Consider the following 20,903-nt stretch of genomic DNA (forward strand, 5'->3'; position numbering starts at 1 on the left):
ATTTGTTTTTAGATTTCTTGACTGTCACCCATTTATACTCCATTTTCTCTTGCTTTATTCAGGGGGTCGATGATGATGTGATGTCTGTCCGCAGTGTCGGCAGCTATAGGGTTTGTACTGCATAACGACTCCTTGTTATCTGATTGTTAAATATTACATTGTGTTACATTTTCTTGTATATTTAATTTGAAAAAGGAAAACTGCTGTGTACCAAAAGGTGCAAAATAAAAATGAAAAAGGTAATGTCGGTACACAAAAATGTGAATACTTGATAGTCCTTATTCAGCTGGATGGAAAAAGCAGTGCTGTAAATATAGAAGTGTATACACACACACACACACACACACACAGACAGACAGTATCTTTTAGCATTATTTTTCCTAGCTTGAAGCTATTCTTCATTATCGTAATGAATTGCACATTTAGAGTCCGGGCTTTGAATCAGTAAAACTCTTACGAATGCAGCACATACAATTATGCCCTGTTGAGTCCACAATTTTGTATAATAATGATAATTGGTAAGTCTTAGCATAGCTGCAAAAGTTACCTTTCCAGTGCCAGGGCTAACAGTTGCTGCTTCTGCATTTCTTATCATGGCTGTATCAATAAATAACTAGTCTGGATTTTTCATGTTTAAATATTCAAGCACTGTGTTTGAATATTCAATTTTTTGCCCCAACGCTGTAGATAAATGCAAGCACACTTTACTGTAGAAAGTGGAATTAGACTGGACTTGCTAAGGCACAACCTACAATAGCCAACATGTAAGGTACAGTTGGATGTGCTGTATTTATTTTCATCATAAAATGTCTAAAACATCAGCATTAACAGCAATAACAGCTACCGTAGTCCTCCTTTTTTAGTTTTTTTTTTTCAGTGTATTAAAATTACAAACAATTTTACAGTAGGTGGCTCAATTCTAAAATGTAGATGAAAAAAATAACTGTATAGCTGTTAATATGTTGGTGGTTCTATAGGCCTGAAGTACATAGGCACTCCTAGATCCAAATGTGTACTGATTGTTTACACTGTGGATTTCTTTTATGAATAAACTGACAGCTACTATATACTGTAGTCTAGTTTATTTTGCGGTAACTTGAACTTAACTGTGTCTCTCCAAATTATCTGCACCAGTACAGTGTAGCTGGTCTGCACTGACAGTCTGCTCACAGGTCAACTACCATTCAGATATGTTTCTGAGTACAGACATGCTCTTTTCAGATTACATTCCTAATAGTCCAGCAGAATTGGTGTAAAATGGTGGGTTTTATGCTAAAAGCACCAAATGTTGCACGCGAGTTTTACCTACTTATCAATATAAGATATGGACCCAATTGAAATTTTTCAAAATGGCCACTATTTTCAAGATGGCAGCCATACGTTTAAGATTCAGACTTTTACAGGTGTTTGGTTTGTTTTTACATATTGATCACTGTTTTACATATTGATCGATGTCACAAGATTCACTAGAGGTTAACCTCTGTGCTGCAGGTTGGATGCCCACATGCCAGCAAACTCAACATCATGTTAAAAACTCTTTCAACTTTTTAAATAATTAATTATTTTAATAATTTTAATTAATTTTAATTTGGTTTTCCAGTAGATTTTAAGACTTGTAAAATACTATAACAGTTACAACATCATTGAGATAAAAAATGGATTGTTTCACTTTTCCACGTGGGTAGAGTATTTTTTCCTAGCAAGACAGTGTTTCCTTAAATACATATTTGATGCATGTTACTTTATGTATTTTAACAAAGAAATGTAATATTTCAATATGGCTGGCGTTTACTTTTCCCCCCTCTCCGACAGATTAATAGAGAGGAATCATTCAATGCTATGTAGGTTTCTGCTGCTTTTTACTGGCTTACTGTTATGCGTATGCATGAATCTACAAAACTATTAAGTTAGAAACATTACAAATGAATACAGTAAATTTGCGTAATGTGATCACAAGATCCTCCTTGCTAGGTAAATATAACTTAATTTAACTTAAAACAAACACAATATACAGTTTCATTTCCTTTTTTTTATATATCATTACTTACAGTATTTGTTTTAAGTCCAAATGGATAGCATTTATATGGTACAGTATATATCTAGTGTAATCCAGTTTTTTTTTTTTTTTACTGAATCCACTCCCATGGAATCTCACTACAAACTTGAAGTTTTGCAGGATGTACAGTACTGTGTTTCTCTGAGTTGTCTGGGTTGCTACAGTATTTTGCTGTTGCTGACAGCTATCCTTTCATTTTGAAGCACTCATCCTCCTCCCCCTCCTCATTGCGAGATGTGAGCGGCTCCCACAACAGTAGAGCAAGCACTTCCCGAAGAAGAGACCTTGTGGTGCGTGGTATAAAAATCAGCATGCTTTGTGTGTCCACAGATTTCACATGGTTGCCGGAACAAAAATAGCTACTAACCACAAGCCACGTGTAAATGTAATGACCGTTTTAACAACTGTTACTGTACAGCTGAGCAGGACTGCAATCGTGCAGCTGGAAAAGATTAAATCATCTTGATGGCGATGCATGCTGCTGAATCTTTAGTGGCAGAAGCTCATAAAGTATCAATGTCACCCAACTGATTCCCTTTGAATGTCAAAGCCAGCATTCTTCCAGAATTCTTCTCATGTCTTTGTGTCAAAATTGCCAGTTGATGAATGAGAAGACACCATGTCAGTCAGATCACTTATTGGTTTACAGCAGGTACTATTGCTAGGCAGGTACAGAACATTATGGATTGTACAGGGTATAACCTGTGGGGGCTGTGTCATTCTAGACACACTGTAAAACGCACACAGAGCTGGAGCAGCCTTTGAGCCTCTGACAAAGGGCATGGACATTCTGCTTGTTTCCTAGAACTAAATAGCTAAGACCATGGGATCAAATTTATCAGCTTTAGAAAAGTATGCAGTAAATGGAGAAGAGACATTTTCATGATAGTATAAGCATAGCATTACTGCTGTGTCCCTATTGTATACATAGTGTTCCGCGTTTAAAGTTTTTTCCTGTTCTAATGTGTTGATTCAAAGGGGCTTGCACACGTTTTATAGTCCTTACTCTGTTTCTGGTTGTCCTGTCCTCTGTTAAGGTCATCATTCTTCATCTGCACTCTTTATTCTTTGACTTGTAGTTTGACAGCTTAAAGGACAAGTCATCCACAAAAAGCTCACGATCATCAGTATGTACTGTAAGGAAACGTAACGCATGTGTGCTGTTTGTGTGTGTTGTGTTTTTAAAAACATACTGTAAGCCCCCTTATTTTTGCGTGTTAATATTTTGCCATGCTTTTAATCACTAGCTTAAATGGCTGTTCATTGCAATTTACTGTACTGCAAATTGCAATAAGGAGTCCTGTTCTTATCACTACAATATATGATTTTATTTAGAAGTACTATACATTTTGCATTTGAAGTATGCATTTGAAGTGCATTCCATTGACATGTTTTTACTGTAAATGGACTACAGTAGTGACTCTAATTAATTGGTTAGGGAGAGGTGTTTTTCAGAAAACTGAATGCATGATTATACTGTGTTATACTTTAAAATAATTAAGTAATTTCCCTTGGATAATGACAACATGTTAACCCTAGATAACTGATCTGGCTAGCATAGGATGTTGTCTAAGTAGACGTGAACAGTAAAGTGAAATATATGTTTTTTGATGTGACCTTGAGTTTCAAGCCATTGTTTTGAATTCCCTTTTTTAATTTAATAAATAATGGCACATTTCAGGTTTGTGTCAACTGAAATGAAGTATTGCCAGATGTTCTTGTTTTCAATAACAGTAATAATAATTTAAAATATAATCATTTATAATGTGCATCCTACTGTACATAATAAGATTCCACTTCCATCAAGGGTTTCTGGTGACATAAACCACAAGAGGGCTTGCTTGTGTGATTTTTGATAAAATGACTGTTCAGTTCTGCTGTTCATAGGAAAATACTTAACCCTTACTGTAAATGGGATCAAAATTACAGGCAAGCCATACTTGGAACTCTGTAATAATGTCTGCCATTAAAAAAATATGCAGATGCAAATTAAATCAGATATGTAAATAAAAACCGAGCAACCGCTTCCTATAACCATGTGATAAGTGAGTCTGGCACCAGAATTGCGGTACTGGTGCCCAGTGATTTTTAATTCAGTGTAAATATTTACATTTCTACTACTGTACATTACTAATACTATAAAGAAATTCAGATCAAAACAGCAACAAAACTGTTAAGTTGGATTGATAATTCAGTTTTGTTTTAATACTGCATGCTAGTCTCTATGAGTGGTGAACCTACAGTACTGTAAATGGCTTTTCTAATACTATATAATGTATGCATTATTCATCTAGTAATCCTCCTCGGTTTATCTCTCTGATCTTCTGACTATCCTCCTTTTGCTCACAGAGCTCTTCTTACAGTGCCTCTTATGGTCTCACGAAGACGCCTGTTTCCAGTAACTCCAGGAAAGATCTGTTGGTTAGTTCAGTCCTGGTCAATTTGTGTGTTGGTCAGTTTGTCTTGTAAAAGTTCAGGATTGTGATGACCATGCCAACTCATTGAGGGTTTGCTACTGGCTTTACTAGTTTTTAAAAGTAGTTCTTAATGAAATCAATAATATTCAGTTTTTTACATGACTATGGCTTTCTTAATGTTGAAAAGTTTCTCAAAGTCTGTTGCTGTACTTGTTGTTTATTAAGCTTGTTCAATTCCTTTCTTGTCTTTACTGTTTGAATCCAACATCAGTATCTTCTAGGGTATGATGTTTAGAAGTGGCTGATTTGTCATAGTCATGTGTCCGGCCACAGTAATTTTTGTTGTTTTTAAATGTCTGAGATAGAGCTGCACCAGTGAACCATTTACTGCTAGGATGAAGACAAAATGTTATTAGCCTTATACAGGTAAGGTAGTACTGTACTGAACAAACACAGAGTGAGCAGATACTGTAGTGTGTTGCATCTGGAATCCTGCCCTTATTTCCAATTGTTGTTTATTTTTAATATAATTTAATTTGCATTATTGTATTCGTTTTTTTCAGGCTTGTGGTTTGATCACGGCTTTGCACATTGTTTACAATCCATCTGTTTTACTTTGCCTTTTTACAGAGTGGATATTACCATGACCAAAGAAACTACAGCAGCCTAAAACACTCCAAACCTATTTCTTCTTACCATACCCGGGTTTGTCTTCCTCTTTTCTTTTCATTTCATTGTTTATGTATTCTTTCTTTTATTCAGCCATTGCTCATCAGTAAGTAACCTCTCACGACCATTCTCACAATGCCTTCACACCTGTTTAATTCTGCTCTGTTGTATGGAAGTGTCATTTCACAGTAAATCATATTGGGTACACCGTCAGTTTGCAAATCCCCTCCAAGCTCTTGGTGTATGTGGTAAGACTGTCAAATGTTCACGTTGTGCAATGTGCATAGCAAAAAATTATAGAAGAATTTTCCATTTGTTTTTGTTTTTGTTTTAGACAATTATAACCGTAAAACAGCCGTTTATGATGTGCTGTTATGTATGCAGTATTGTAGATTTTAAACATACGTGAAACATTTACCAAACAAACAAAACTGTACACAGTCTTAACACCAACAAGGTTTTACTGCACAAACTCCAACACAAGAAGAAATGAATAGTGAATGGAGACTAGCCTGATAGGTGTACAGTTAGGCCTAGTGTTTGGATTCCAGATTTCTGCATACTTTGAGTGTGAGCATGATGTATGTAAGAAAGAGGAAATGCCATTGGGTCCCAATGTAACCATTTCTCACATTCAATGATATTCATTAGAATCCAATGCTCAACAACTGCTAGATCACAAGATCACGTGAGCTTACTGCTGGGATGGCTGCTTGCTGATAGAGCTCCTTTCGCCACTTTGTTATTTCATTTATAATTGAACAACTTACACTCTTTTTATATTAATTTTTTGATTATTTTTTATATAAAAATTGTTTACATACAATTTTTGGATGGCTACTTCATGCAAGGCATCCGTTGCTTCCCCTCAATCCGCACCGGAGGGAAAGTGTATGAAGACGTCACTGGGCCCCGATGACTGGGACGTCCGCTTGGCTGAGGTTGCACACACTTTCCGTGGATTAGTTCAGGAAGCAATTAACATGGCTTTGCGGCCTGTGATTCTAAACAGAACCGAAACGGCTACTATCCTCAACGCTCTTAAACAGGTTTTTGATATTGCTTCCTCTATGAAACAACTAACTGCCAGGCAGGATATCACCAGAGCTGATCTTCGACAACAGAAAGACGAAATCAATCGGTGCACTGCTCGTATTGATGCTATGCAGGACAGAAATCGTCGCTGTGACGTCAGACTGGTGGGGCTTACTGAAGGGGCTGAAGGCGATAACCCCATCCACTTTCTACACTGCAGAGGATTGATAACTCTATTAAGAATACTACGATGGGGGGCTCCCGTGTGTGGCGTATCCAGTAAAGGCGCTCCGTGTGGAGTGCAGGATGCACCCTATAGTCTGTAATTTCTGTGACATTGATGTTATAGTTGTTGACAATCTGTACTCAAATTAGTTACCTAAATATTGAATACATGAGCTACTAATATGCATGATGTGTACAGTTGTTCAATTTGCGGTTCAATCTTTCTGTTGTGTGACGTGGTTTGGCTCACAGCAAGTTCTCTGGGTAATCTGGTTCACGTTGACAATTGTTGGAATGGTTAGGGGGGCATTGGGAGGGAGGCTGGAGTCTGGGGGGTGGGGAGGGAGGTTGGGGAGGAGGAAGTAGGGAAGGGGAGGCTGGGATTTGGGGATTTAGGGGTAGATGGGGAGCGGAACCAGCGAGTGAGAGGGAGTACAGATGTTAACGGTGGTCTGAGGTTTGTGATATGCAGTGTGCTCTCTCTGGCTGTCTGGGGGTGAAAAAACAAATCAATTAAAAATAAAAACCTGAAAAGTCTTCATTAGATAAGTATTCAGCCCCTTTGCTATGACACTCCTAAATAAGCTTGGGCAACCAATTGCCTTCAGAATTCACACAATACGTTAAATGGAGTCCATCTGTGTGCAATAAGAGTGGTTGAATTGGGGTGGGGGGTAACCATGCTCCCATCTCAGTTTATTTTTCTGCTTTTTTGTCATTACTATGCTGCTGTCTTATAGGATATTGCTATATGATGACTGCCGAGTCAGGGATCTTTCTCCATGTCATATTTTCTTGCTCTCTAAGTGCTGTGTCTTTTACTCATTCATTCTTCCTGATCTTTATCTCTCTTTTTGACCATGGGTAGTGTTGTCATTAATTCCTGAAATTTGTGATGGGCCAATCACCCTGTAAAGAGAGTACAGTGCTTAGGTTATCTCTTAAGAAAAAAGATTGATATTGCAAGTGACGTTGCTCATTTTTAAAATAAACATTACAAGGTAACTGCATAAGTATCCTGTAATATTTTGCGGTTTGTGAAGTCCACAGAGTTCCAAAATATATTAATTCCGCTGGTTCTGTAGCCGCTGTCTCTCCTGGAATTATAATGAACTGGTGGGAAAGTCAACCAGCTGTTAGTGTGCTTGTTTTAATTGAATATCTTTGAGCTATCAGCATCAAACAGGGATTCAAACATACAAGTAACTCTCAGTTGCACAGAGTGTCTGATTAAGTGATTGAATCCTTAGACGGTGTTACAGTGTACAATGCAATTGTTTGTGCTCCACAGTTACTCTAGTGGTTTCTTTATCCCTGTATCCAGCCAACTTTAATGGGGATGTCTGTCAAGATTACCTTGCACAAGAAAATTATGTCTACTCCATTTCAAAATCAGACCAGAGCTGAGGAGTGGAAAGTTAATTAGATATTCATAACTGGAATGTCAATCCAAAGGTATCTGTGCCTCAGCTAGCAGGCATGTTAGGAAGAATGTCCCTTTGTGGCCTGTTTTGATATAATACTGTACCTATTTTAGAGCTGGTCTCAAGTATAAGTTGTAGTAGGTTTTATTTAAAGAAACTTAAAGTGGTTGTCAATGTTGCTTGTTCACCATTTACAACTAAAGCCTCATCGCTCACTTAATTTCTGTTTTTTATTCCAATGCAGTCCTCTTCATTATATAGTGACTCACTCGCTACAACACCCAGGAGTTACAGGGTCAGTATTGTGTGCTGCTCGTCATCTGATAAATGTTTAATTTAAATTTTTGTATTATTTTTTTTTTCCATGATGAATCATTTCTGTATTCAAATGCTATGTGATATGTTGTAAATACGCTACACTTTCCCTCTAACACAGTTATCCTCTAGTACAGACTCTCATGGTCTGACACGGAGCTACAGTGTGGTTCGTATATAACTATGAGTGTCTGCATGAGGAGTTCCATTCTTTTTGTGAGGTTAAGGCAGCATGAGAACAGCGATTTAAGCCCTAAGTGCTCATAAATAGACTAGTTTAGAAATATTTACTGTATCAAAGAAAATATTACAGTGGGTTTCTCTTGGCAAATTAGCTTTTGTTGTGTGTGTTTCGTTAAGAAGGAATGCTTCATCTTGTGTGTGTGTGTGTGTGTGTGAGATTGCTTCCTGATATTTGCTTTTAAAACTGTCTTCATTATTGATGACACACTTTTTAAACAGAACCTTAATATTTTCTTTTCACACAGCAGAATTAAAAACTTAAATATTGCAATATAGTGGTCAGCTGCTGCTGTTTTTTTTATTTTGTAAAATGGTTGTTTGCATTATGGATAAGGATTTGAAATAATGGAACAATTGGTGTCCTAGGGATCAGTGTGCATGAGACTTTTGATCAATTGTAAGTACAGTAATACTACTAGAGTATATCTCTGTTACGGTGTGGAACACTTGCTTCAGCAGCCTTGGCGATGTACGGTAACCAAGTTATGGCAAGATTTACCATACATCTTGTATCTCTTCAAGTTTTACTGGCCGTCACTACCCTCATCTATACTCATTGAGCTAGGGCCCTGACCAGTTGCAGTATCTTTAGTATTGCAGGACAGATTTTAAGTGTAAAGTGCTGTTACTGTACATGATAACAGTTCAAACATTTTTGATTTCTTTTTACTTTCTTCCTGCATGCACACTGAATGTTAAACATCTAATGACTGGACCTTGATGCATGGGGGTGTGCTGTAGTAGTATTGAGTAGTTGAGAAGAAATACTGCCCTTGGAAATGCCCTTGGCACTACCCTTTCCATTCCATTGTCTGAATTGTGATTTGTATTTATTTTTTTTACCTTTAGGCTTCTTTGTGTGACGATGGTCTCTATGGTTCATATAGTAGTTCAAGAGCTGTAAGTGTCGACAGCCTGTTGTATACTCTTACAAATGAAGTTGAAATGCTTAGCATACAATACAGTTTCCTGAGTTGATGTGTAGCCTAATTACCAATGCTGACCTTGTCCACAGCCTTCAGAATACAGCTATTCTTCTTCTTCAAGAGCAAGCTCCACTCGTAGCAGCCCTGTGGTGAGCGTCGTTGTTGACATGTTGTGTTTTAACCTCCGGTTTGTTTTCCAGTTTACTAACTACAGTTTTTCGAAAAACATGTGTACATTCAGTTAATATTATTTCAATCTCTTCTATAGTCTAGTCGCCCTAAACTTTAGACATTAATATAAAAAATATACGCAAAATCATTTGACGGTATCATTTAAGTACAGACTTGAGCTGGAAACCAAAATAGAAATCAGACACACTGTATAGTATTTTACTTGGATAAAACATACAGACAAAACATACTTGACCCTTTACAGGCCTTTTTGTGTGTGTGGCATTTTTAAAGAAAATGCACACACTTGTTTTTTAAGAGTCATAAGTCATTAAAATGTTATCCAATCACCATAAAACCATGTATCATTTAAAAGCTTAGAACTTGAAGAATGTTATTTTGAAACTGTTTACAGAATTCAGAACATGGTGAAATATAAAATGGTACAGAGGAGTTTCAAAAGTTTCTTAAAAAAAAAGTTTCCCCAGTAACAATTTATCCTCCTACTATCCCAAATTATGGTGCTACAGATAAAGGAAAGTCCCCACAAGAGATACAGCAGTACTCTGTCTCCATATGAAGACCCTTTTTTCCAGTAACTATTTACATAATTCAGGACATGCTGGAATGTAAAAAGGCTGTAGAATGAGACACTTCATTTCAATAGTTGGAGTTGTACAGATATTTCTCTTTCACTGTTATTAACACAAGATAAGTTTGTCTATTTACATAATTCAGGACATGCTGGAATATAAAAGGACTATAGAATGAGACACTTCATTTCAATAGTTGGAGTTGTACAGATATTTCTCTTTCACTGTTATTAACACAAGATAAGTTTGTCAGTGCTTGCAGCAAGATTCCTTACAGCAGCCCTCCAGCTTCTGTGTACGTACGCCAGCATCTGGTTTAGTTTAGTGTATATCATTATTGTAAAGTCAGAAATTACATGCCGTGCCTCAGACTCCAAACATGCAGAACTGTTTGTAATCATTTTGTGTTTAATCTTCAGTCTTCTGATGATGACACAGTGAGCACTGCCTCCCAGGATCGTGCCAGCCGTGGGCGGAGGGACAGTGTGGTGAGCTGCTTTTACATGCAACTCTGCTTAACATAAGCTATGGTTTGAAGAATTGTGTTACAATACATCCTTTAAATAGTAGTCAACAGGGGGCATCTGTGCCCAGTTTAATGAGGACCCTGAAAACCCTACTTGTTGTGTTTATTTTTTTTTTAAGACACTAAAATAACCAAAGCAGAATAGGACATATTCTTACATTTCATTCCTATGAATCACGCCTCCTTAGATTGAATTTAAACCAATGCCATGTGTGTTTCATTTTATTTTGTATTTTTTTGCAGCAATGTTTGCACAATAATAAATAAATAAACTATGTAACTTGAGTTTACTGTATTATTATTATTATTATTATTGTTTTTTTGGCTGTAGTGTGATAGAGTGCTTTGGAGACGGTATTTGTTCTTCATCTGCCCGTAGAGAATTAAGCCATATGCTTTGTTGAAATGATTGTTGCGTAATAAAAGGTATTCGCTTTTCTGTTGAATTGTTCTGACTGTGGTTTTGTTGACGAATCCACAGCGTCTTCTGGATTCGTAGCACAAACTGTGGATTCGTTCACCAACACTATATCTGCCCCACACTCCCCTTCTCTTCAAAGCCACACAGCCACTTTTAGTTAGAAGATTCGTAGAATTAATCAGTCAGAAGATCAAAGGTTGATGTCACAAATGTTTTTACATTTGCATAGACAATGTAGGTTGTTAAAATACGTTTGTAGGAAAATGTTTTTTTGGGGGTGTGACGTACTAGGCATCATGAGCTCATGGTAGCTGTTTCAATACCTACTGTACTGTGCTTTCAGAAGGGTTCTCTAAAACAGAGCTACAATATGAATTTACTGTAGGTTTGCACATGTGTTAACACCATTCTCCTTTCTTCCTGTCTTCCTGCTTGCTGTCTTCCTCTGCGGTTCTTTAGTCCTCTGACTTCTCTGATATAAGTGAGTCAGCTGCAGACTATTTTAGCCGCTCTAACCGCAGGGGGAGCATTGTATCTGACTTGGATGATCTTATCATCCCAGACCTGGACAGTGTGAGTTTTTTGGCAAATAGCTAAAGCATGGACTGAATTAATTTGACAGGAATGTTTACTGTCGCTGACCTTGCTTTCCGATTTGCTAACATAACCTCTTGCAGAGAAAGGAAGCTGTTGACTAATTTTACTTAACAATGTAGTACACATCTAGGAGGTAATAAAAGTGACTGTATACAATGTGACCTGTTCTGGGAAAACCTACTGCCAGGCATAGGTTACTGTAAGGCTATGTTTTGCTCTAACAGGTGACATAGGTTTTTGCATGTTTTGAAGTCGATGTGTTCTTGTCATCTATTAAAAAAATAAATAATAATAATTGGTTTGGGTTTTTTGGTACTAACAGTTTTAAAGTTTGATTTTAATGCATATATAAAAAAGCATCTTGACTTAATTTATTAAGTTTAACTTCATATATAGTGTTTGTTTATTTTGCACTGGGTTGGCTCTTTGAATTCCATGAGTATTTGAACGGATAACTTTGATAATGTTAATTAATGTAATACTGTGTCTGTTCCATAAAATGTCTGTGTGCCATGAAATATACATATATTATATGTGTTTTGCAAAACGCACAATGATTTAAAAAAAAATCTTTGTATTAGGTGTCAAACCAGGGCTATGTATTTTCTAACCGATCATTTAGTACACTCCCTTTTGTTCATTCAGTTGGCATGAATTCAGCAGTGTTGTACAGTTCTGGGATATCTTCTTGTTAATAAATATTTTAAAATGTGTACTGTACAGGACACAATAGTGGTGGTACTGTAGCACCTACAAAAATCGAATTGTTTCTAAAGGAAGCTTGTACATGTGTGGTACTTAAATGTAACTTATATATATATTTTTTTTTAGCTGGATGAGAAGAGTGACAAGCATTTCACTGAAGTATTCACTCGGGTAAGTTTACCATATCATATCTAAGGGATAAACAACAATAGGAGTTGAATCTGTAAAATAATTAGTGCCGTTAGACACAAGAAACTGTGGATTCCTTTCTTACCGATTCAACACTTCGAGTTGTTTGTGCCACTTAAAACATTTCTTCATAATTGATACTTGTTTGATAATGAGATAAATATATATAAATATATATATATATATATATATATATATATATATATATATATATATATATATATATATATATATATATATATATATTATATATATCTTGCTTGTATTCAACCCCTGTGCTGTGGAAGCTCCCAGTTTACACCGATGAAAGAAATTGCCCTACCGAGGACACAATTACCTTACCATTGGCCTCCATCTGTGAACCATTAAAGTTGCTGTCACATTTTCTGGATAAAAACCCCACTGTTGAAGGATCATTGGTCAGGCTGTGAATCTGAAGGAAAATGAAGACCAAAGAGCATTCTACAGAAGTTGGAGATAAAGTAATACAAATGCATAGATTAGGGAAAGGGTACAAAATAATATCCAAGTGTTTGGATATCCCAGTGAGCACAGTTGGATCAATAATCAGGAAGTGGAAGCTGCATCACACCACCCAGGCACTGCCAAGAAAAGGCCGTCCCTCAAAACTCCGCGCTCAAACAAGAAGGAGACTTGTGAGAGAGGCCAACAATCACTTTGAAGGAGCTACAGAGTTCAGTGGCTGGGAGTGGAGTAATGGTGCACCAGTCAACCATATCAAGAACTCTGCATAACACTGGCCTGTATGGGAGGGTGGCAAGAAAGAAGCCGTTACTCAAAAAGTACCATCTGAAAGCACGTCTGGAGTTTGCCAGAAAGCATGAGAGTGACCCAGCTGCGATGTGGGAAAAGGTTTTGTGATCAGATGAGACCAAGATAGAGCTTTTTGGCCAAAACTCAAAGTGCTATGTGTGGCGCAAACCTAACACTGCCCATGCCCTACAGTGAAGTATGGTGGTGGCAGCATTATGCTGTGGGGATGCTTCTCATCAGCAGGGACTGGGCATCTTGTTAAAATTGAAGGAAGAATGGATGGAGCAAAATACAGGAAAATACTGCGAGAACCTGCTTCAGTCCGCTAAAAAACTGAAGCTTGGGAGGAAATTCACCTTTCAGCAGGACAATGATCGCAAGCACAAGACCAAAGCAACATTGGAGTGGCTCAAGAACAAAAAGGCGAATGTCCTACAGTGGCCCAGTCAAAGTCCTGATCTCAATCCCATTGAGAATCTGTGGCAGTATTTGAAAATTGCGGTCCACAAGCGTCGTCCAACCAACCTGAACAACCTGGAGCAAATCTGCCAAGAAGAATGGGCCAAAATCACTCCGATACTGTGTGCAAAGCTTGTACATACTTACCCCAAAAGACTTAAAGCTGTTATTGCAGCGAAAGGTGGCTCTACCAAATATTAATGTGTGGGGGTTGAATACTTATGCAAGCAAGATATTTCAGTTTTTTATTTTTCTTAAAAATATTTCCCAACATAAAACCAATGTCACCTTACAATAATTGATTTTGAGTTTCAGTGTTTTAAAATAAAATATCAAACAGAACGAAATTTAAATGTACCATTTGTAATTCAGTAATATGAGAGAATTGGTCAGGGGTCTGAATACTTTTGCAAGGCACTGTATGTATGTATGTATGTATGTATGTGTGTGTGTGTGTGTATATGTATATATATATATATATATATATATATATATGTAATATATAATTTTTTTCTTTTTTTTTTCTTTAATGTGTAATTGTAAAACTGTAAAACTGTAATTGTAATGTGTAAAACCCATATTTATTTTTTTAGATTTAGTTGCTGAACGATAATATTTTTCAGATTTATCTGTTAGGTAAATGTTAAATCGGCAAGTTTAAAACAAAAAAAAATAATAATAATTTAAGTTGCGTGTATTTTTTCACAGATTTATTTGTTAGAAATGTTAGCTAAATGTTGACTTGCCAAGTGTAAAAAAATATTTAAATTCATGGATTTATTTATTAGAAGCCCAGATTTAACATGTCAGCTAAATGTTCACTCGCTAGTGTAAAAAAAAAAAAAAAAAGATTTATAGATTGATTTTAAATGTTGAATTTGTGATATGCTTATGTATTTAGCTAATATAAAGTTAAGTTCTAACGTTTTAATATGTGTGTTTGGGGGGCGGGGGGTGCAACAAAATGTATTCTAAAAAAGGGGGTTGGCATTTAAAAAGTTTGCATTAGTGCTCCAAAACAAAAGCTAGGATTTGTTTTGTATCGTTTGTTAAAAGAAGCTATGTTCCCACTGATAGGAACTCTGCGGAACAAATGTGGGCAGCAGTATGGAGTAGTGGTTAGGGCTCTGGACTCTTGACTGGAGGGTCGTGGGTTCAATCCCAGGTGGGGACACTGTTGCTGTACCCTTGAGCAAGGTACTTTAAGTAGATTGCTCCAGTAGAAACCCAACTGTATAAATGAGTAATTGTATGTAAAAATAATGTGTAAAAAAATAATGTAATTGTATGTAAAAATAATGTGATATCTTGTAACAATTGTAAGTCGCCCTGGATAAGGGTGTCTGCTAAGAAATTATTAATAATAATAATAATAATAATAATAATAATAATAATAATAATAATAATAAACACAGATACCGTCCTGTTTAAGCCCATCCTTTGTTGACGAGAGTGCTTTATCCACCAGTGTTGGGAACGCAGAACTGTGTTCAAAGTTATACTGTAAATAAAGAAGCGTCTCAATTTGTAATTATGAAAGCCATGTTAATGTAGAAATATTTTACTTTCAGCAAACAATATGAAATGCTGAACTGAAATCGCAAGCCCTTTTACTAAGTGTTACATTTGAAATGTGTAGTACTGCAATGAACTAATTGTTGAAATGATTGTTTCGTAATAAAATGGTATTTGATTTTCTGTTGAATCGTTCTGACTGTGCTTTCTTTGACGAATCAACCATTTTTTGTAGATTTGTAGCACAAACTGGATTCGTTAATCAACAATAAATCTGCCCCGCACTCCCCTTCTCTCCCAAGACACACTGCCACTTTTAGAAGATGTGTAGAATAGATCAATCAAAAGACCAAAGGGTGACATCACAGAAATGTTTTAATGAATACAATTAATTGCCAGAATAGTCATTCAGTTATCTACTATAAATAATAATTTGAGTGTAATATCTGCTTAACAAAAGGTTGATATTCATTCTTAATGAATAATAGGGTAAATTGAGGGTGATAGATGATAACGTTGGAATATTAGGTGCTAATTCGCATAAAATATCGAACTACATTGTAATTGTGCTGTATTAAGATAGTGTAACAACAAATTAATAAATTGTCAGTTTATAGCTTTGTAAGTGAACTGTATTTATTGTACACCTGGGTGTGTATTTACAATGTAATTTACTACATATTACAATGAAATTAGAGACAAAATGTCTGGAATTTGCCATTTTTCACCTGAATGTGTATTTTATTACACATTTTTCAGCCAGTGCCCCGTAATACTGTACCTGGATTATCTGCTGCTACCCTGGCCTCCTTGGGTGGGACCTCGTCTCGGAGAGGAAGCGGGGATACGGGCAGTATAGTAGATCCAGACGCTTCACTCAGTGAATTGAGGGTAAGATCTGTAATGAACTAATGTTTCATGCACTGGTAATGATTGCAACTTTAAATACTCATGCTGTCTGCAGGAAATGAGATGACTCTCCCACCACCCCTTCCCCATGAAATCATATTTTATGTTTCCCTTTACAAGAAAATCTTTTCTCTTACCAGAATAATTTTCATGGGAATGTTTGTGCAGATTAGAAACACATTTTTTTTTTTAAACTGCAGTTTTCTTAATTAAGGTTACATCCCAGTTCTTGTATACTACACCCTTATATAGTATATAGAGTACTATTATTACTATTACTATTACTAATATTACTATTAGTGTATTAGTGTATACTGTGCAACTTGTGTGTGTGTGTGTGTGTCTATATATATATATATATATATATATATATGTATATATATATAAATGTGTATATATATATATATATGTATATATATATGTGTGTGTATATATATATGTATATATATATATATATATATATATATATATATATATATATATATATATATAAAAAGCAGAACAAAAACAGGAAAGTTGACACATACTTTACATCCTCTACGTGACGTTTGTAAATGCACAGTGCTCTCTTTGTTAATTCATATTTGACAGTAAATTATATTGTACTATTACACTAATTTATAGTTTTCAATATTTACATTTTTTTATGTGCAAATCAGATAGTGAAAAAAAGAGGGAGCACATCAAGTACCTTTACTGGAAGTAATGTCTACAACCAGCTGTCATGTCAGCATCACTAAACCCTATTTGTTCACATAATTGTGTATTGGGGTCTCTCTCCATACATTCGGGATATATGCTCATTGTCATTGTGCTGAATGTTTTGGCAACCATTAATATATTTATTTTTTCTTACTTTACTGTGTATTTGTTGCATGATCAGCAGACCTGTTGATTTTGTATGTTGGTCTTGGTCTTGGTCTTCTGAAAGCTTCACTTTCACCTTCTTTCCCCTCTTGCTGATTTTTATCCAATGGTTCGTTCCATGTGCTCAACAGGATATCTATGATCTTAAGGACCAGATACAAGATGTAGAAGGCAGATACATGCAGGGACTAAAAGAGCTCAAGGTATCTGGGCTGATGCCCCTAGCATGCCTTCTGTTTTATATGACTGATGATGGCTGTTGTTTTCAAATCTTTTCATATTAACCACCCTGATGTATAACTCTTCTTTTGACTGAGCTGCAACGTAACTTTTCTCTAGAACAGACTCAAAGCATGAGGTTTTTATTAATTTGATTTTATTAATTATCCCGGTATGCCAAAGCAAGTTTCAAATAAAAAAATAAATGAATAAATAAAATTGTAGAGTATGACATTCTAATATACCTGAATACACTGGAACACTGGTTGACAGAAATTTGCATTTGCTTTTCAGGAAGTTTTCAAGACAAAAACCTGTCAGTTCATCCATTTGTCAATATGTCACACTTACAGTAGATTATCACATATACTGTACATACTGTGGTCTTTGTCATTGTGATCTACGTTTACATTTAAAATGGAATTTCGAACTGTGTATTTACAGTTTTAGGGCTGGTTGAGTAAACCAACTACCAGTTGAATAAACCAACTACCAATTGAATAAATGGTTAGATAATTGACAGACATTTTAACTGAATAAGCACTTTATGTTAAATGTTTATGTTAGTCCAATGTAAATCCACGGCTGTGTCTTTTTTTTTTATGCCATTATTGTTCCAGGTCGCTGTTTTTATGTCTCTGTTGCTGAGTGCTTTAGGAGTGCAGGGAGGGAGAGACTCCCATCTCCCGTCTGCCCATTATTTATTATATTTGTATTCCTGTTTTGTTTAGTTTTGTGGTTTATAATTAAGGCTTGAATTGTTTGGTTTTTATTTTGTGTTGAAATTGTTTGGTTTTTAATAAAACTGACTATTACAAACATTAATTTCTGTCAAAAATACATTTGATAACTATAATTGACACGTTCATACGTAGGGAAAAAAAAAAAGGTCTGCAATGTGTTTATTACAGCATTAACAGGTTTTTTAAATGTTTTATTATTATATTTATTTCCCTGGAGAATAATTCAGTCTCACTTTTATATGAAGGGATGAAAACACAGAAGGGTAATACAAACTAGTCTCACTTTGACATGAAGGGATGATCTTCTTCAGATTGGCTTCGGGTAAAGTGAATTTTCTGCACCTCAATCATTCGCAACGCAACCCCAAATCGAACACGACGCGATTTCAGCTATCTAAAAATGTAATTTAACCCCAAGCCGATGGGGGTCTTATTTCAGCTTTGTATCCTAACATATACCTGTTTGCACATACCATGTGGTTAAAGATGTTTGTAGTTGTAAGCTTTGTGAAATTTGCAATAAACAAGGTTCATATAAAAGCACACAATGGCTTTCACTGTTATAAAACTGTTATTGTGCAAATTGGAGATGATTGATTATTTTGTCACAGATTGCACAATATTGCAGTATTGCAAAAGCTGCATCGTTTACGTAGCATATGTTATATGTACTGTCTCTGTCAAATAGAGACGGTACCACCCCCCGCCCCCCCCCCCTTCCGCTCACACACTGACATACGTTTGAATCAGAATTGAAATACTCGGTTCCAATGACAGATACCCGGTTCAGAACCGATTCCAAAAATCTCCTCAAATGCACATCACTACATTAAATCTTATTGAATACAAGACACTTAAATAACTATACAAAGGCAAACACTAATACACCACTGCAAAGCAAGCTTAAAGTTAACAGGAGAGTTTAACCAGTTGATTTATTAGCCTTTTAACAGAAAGTATTTTTTATAAACTGTAAATATATAGTATATGTATTATAATTATTATTTTATTAATTGTAATACTGATGCTGTTTTAGTAATTTAATATTTAAGACAAATGTATTAATTTTGTAAATATAAATGTTAAAATTACTGGACTGGAATTTATTGGTCCTAAACAATAACAAAAATATAGAGGAGTTGTTGTTTTTTTTCAGCCCACACCAGTCACAAGTCACTCGAACAAGTGGTCAGTAGCAATGTCTTCTGAAAGACATTTTCTTTACGTAGAAAGAGAGTAGTGAATGATTGACATTATTAAAAAATTTACTGCCGAAACCCAGGTTTATCGGTTCAAAAAAATAAAATCTGAATTTTCAAAATAGGTTTTTTTGGTTATCGGTTAAAAACGAACACTTCAAGCCCTATTTGCTAATATTTTCATCCACTCCTAGTTTAATCAGGCCTGCCCGTGCATTATCTGTTTGTTTATTCTCTTGTGAGGTCAAGCCCGGATACAAACCCATGGAGGAAGCAGGCAGTATTGTGTGTATACAAATATCTAGCAGCATCTGGGTAATGGATTAAAGCTTATTTTAGTTTTGTCAGTGTTGAGATCACAGGGAGTCTGGATTCAGCTCCTGTGCCAGAGACCATTCTAATTGATTCTTGTTCGATAACGAAATTCAATTGATTGTTCATCTGGTAATTGGATTTGGTTTTCGCTCCTTTTGTAACGCTTAGTTGAAACTATTAAAATGTTTGTCCCTCACATTGCAGTAATGTTTTCATGCGTTCCTCTGAGTTTGTTGAAAATCCCACTTACACAAACATAAGTGTCTTTTGTAAGGGAAGATAGTAGCGAGGACTGTGTTTTACGCGTAGAACATGAACGTGGCATTAGAAAAATAAAAATGCAAAAAACAAAGGAATGTGAACCAGGAACAGAGAGGAAAGTTATTGCCAAATCTAAAAAAAAGATGCAGACCTAAATAGCATTGCCAGCGATCGGTTTTCGAGAAGTACGTAAGTGGGCTGTAAGCTTGTTTAAACAGTGGTTTAAGTCAGGAAAGCAATGCTAAAGCTGAGTTTAAATTTAACGTCAATGTAATTGATGGAGGTTTACAAAGTGATGATGAAATTGCTTTTGTTACTGAAAAAAATAAATGTAGTTCTTGCTGTTAAACAAGGAATGAAAAACTACATCTCCCATAGCTATCCCAGAACCCGGATCTACTATCAATCAGTTAAACTAATACACCTGTTCGTAATTTAACCAGGCAGGTATAGAATGACAGGCTTCAAAGACAATAGTTCTCTGTGGGAAGGTAAGGAACTGTGTGTAGACCTGAATGCGGTGTACGTTAAAACAAAGTATATTAAAGTCAGTGAACCGGATTAGCGTCTGGCTAAAGTTAGGGATACTGTTAAGTTTAGTTAGCGCTCCAAAACATGAGCTAGAAATGTATTTGTATTGTTTGTTAAAAGAAGCCGTGTTCCCACTGGAAAAGGGACCGCGGAAAAATAAACATGCAGTTATGTTTAAACCCATCCTTCGCTGTCGAGCGTGCTTTATCCACCAGAGAAGTGTTAGGAACCCAGAATTGTGTTCAAAGTTATACTGTAAATAAAGAAGCTTTGTCACAATTTGTGTTAATTTATAATTGTATTGTCCTACTGTAGCAAGCAATATGAAATGCTAAATTGAAATCGCAAGCCCTTTTCTAAGTGTTATGTTTGAAATGTGTAATACTAATTAACTAATTGTTGAAATGATTGTTCACATTCGCTTTTCTGTTGAATTGTTCTGACTCGCTGTGGTTTCGTTAATGAATCCACAGGGTTTTGTGGATTGGTAGCACTAACTGTGGATTCGTAGCACAAACAGTGGATTTGTTAATCAACCATATATCTCCCCTCTTCAAAGCCGCTCAGCCACTTTTATTTAGTAGATTTGTAGAATTAAT

At 35.9% G+C, this 20,903-nt stretch overlaps 1 protein-coding gene across 20 annotated transcripts in view; it reads left to right on the forward strand.

Moving 5' to 3' along the window:
• LOC117400365 (leucine-rich repeat flightless-interacting protein 2-like) overlaps positions 1-20,903 on the forward strand; it is a 76,846-nt gene that overhangs the window by 42,582 nt on the left and 13,361 nt on the right. For 6 of the 20 annotated variants that reach the window (XM_059022823.1, XM_059022827.1, XM_059022825.1 and 3 more), the window contains 14 exons: positions 63-110; positions 2,260-2,346; positions 3,136-3,183; positions 4,406-4,477; positions 5,104-5,178; positions 8,071-8,121; positions 8,263-8,310; positions 9,234-9,284; positions 9,400-9,459; positions 10,494-10,562; positions 11,481-11,594; positions 12,450-12,494; positions 16,020-16,151; positions 17,168-17,239. In XM_059022823.1, coding sequence (XP_058878806.1) covers positions 63-110; positions 2,260-2,346; positions 3,136-3,183; positions 4,406-4,477; positions 5,104-5,178; positions 8,071-8,121; positions 8,263-8,310; positions 9,234-9,284; positions 9,400-9,459; positions 10,494-10,562; positions 11,481-11,594; positions 12,450-12,494; positions 16,020-16,151; positions 17,168-17,239 — 972 coding nt within the window. The remainder of the gene's footprint in view (positions 1-62; positions 111-2,259; positions 2,347-3,135; positions 3,184-4,405; positions 4,478-5,103; positions 5,179-8,070; positions 8,122-8,262; positions 8,311-9,233; positions 9,285-9,399; positions 9,460-10,493; positions 10,563-11,480; positions 11,595-12,449; positions 12,495-16,019; positions 16,152-17,167; positions 17,240-20,903) is intronic. The other 14 variants (XM_059022826.1, XM_059022830.1, XM_059022837.1 and 11 more) reach the window with 6 other exon arrangements.

Source organism: Acipenser ruthenus, chromosome 4, assembly GCF_902713425.1.
Source record: "Acipenser ruthenus chromosome 4, fAciRut3.2 maternal haplotype, whole genome shotgun sequence".
In the NCBI taxonomy this organism is placed as follows: domain Eukaryota; kingdom Metazoa; phylum Chordata; class Actinopteri; order Acipenseriformes; family Acipenseridae; genus Acipenser; species Acipenser ruthenus.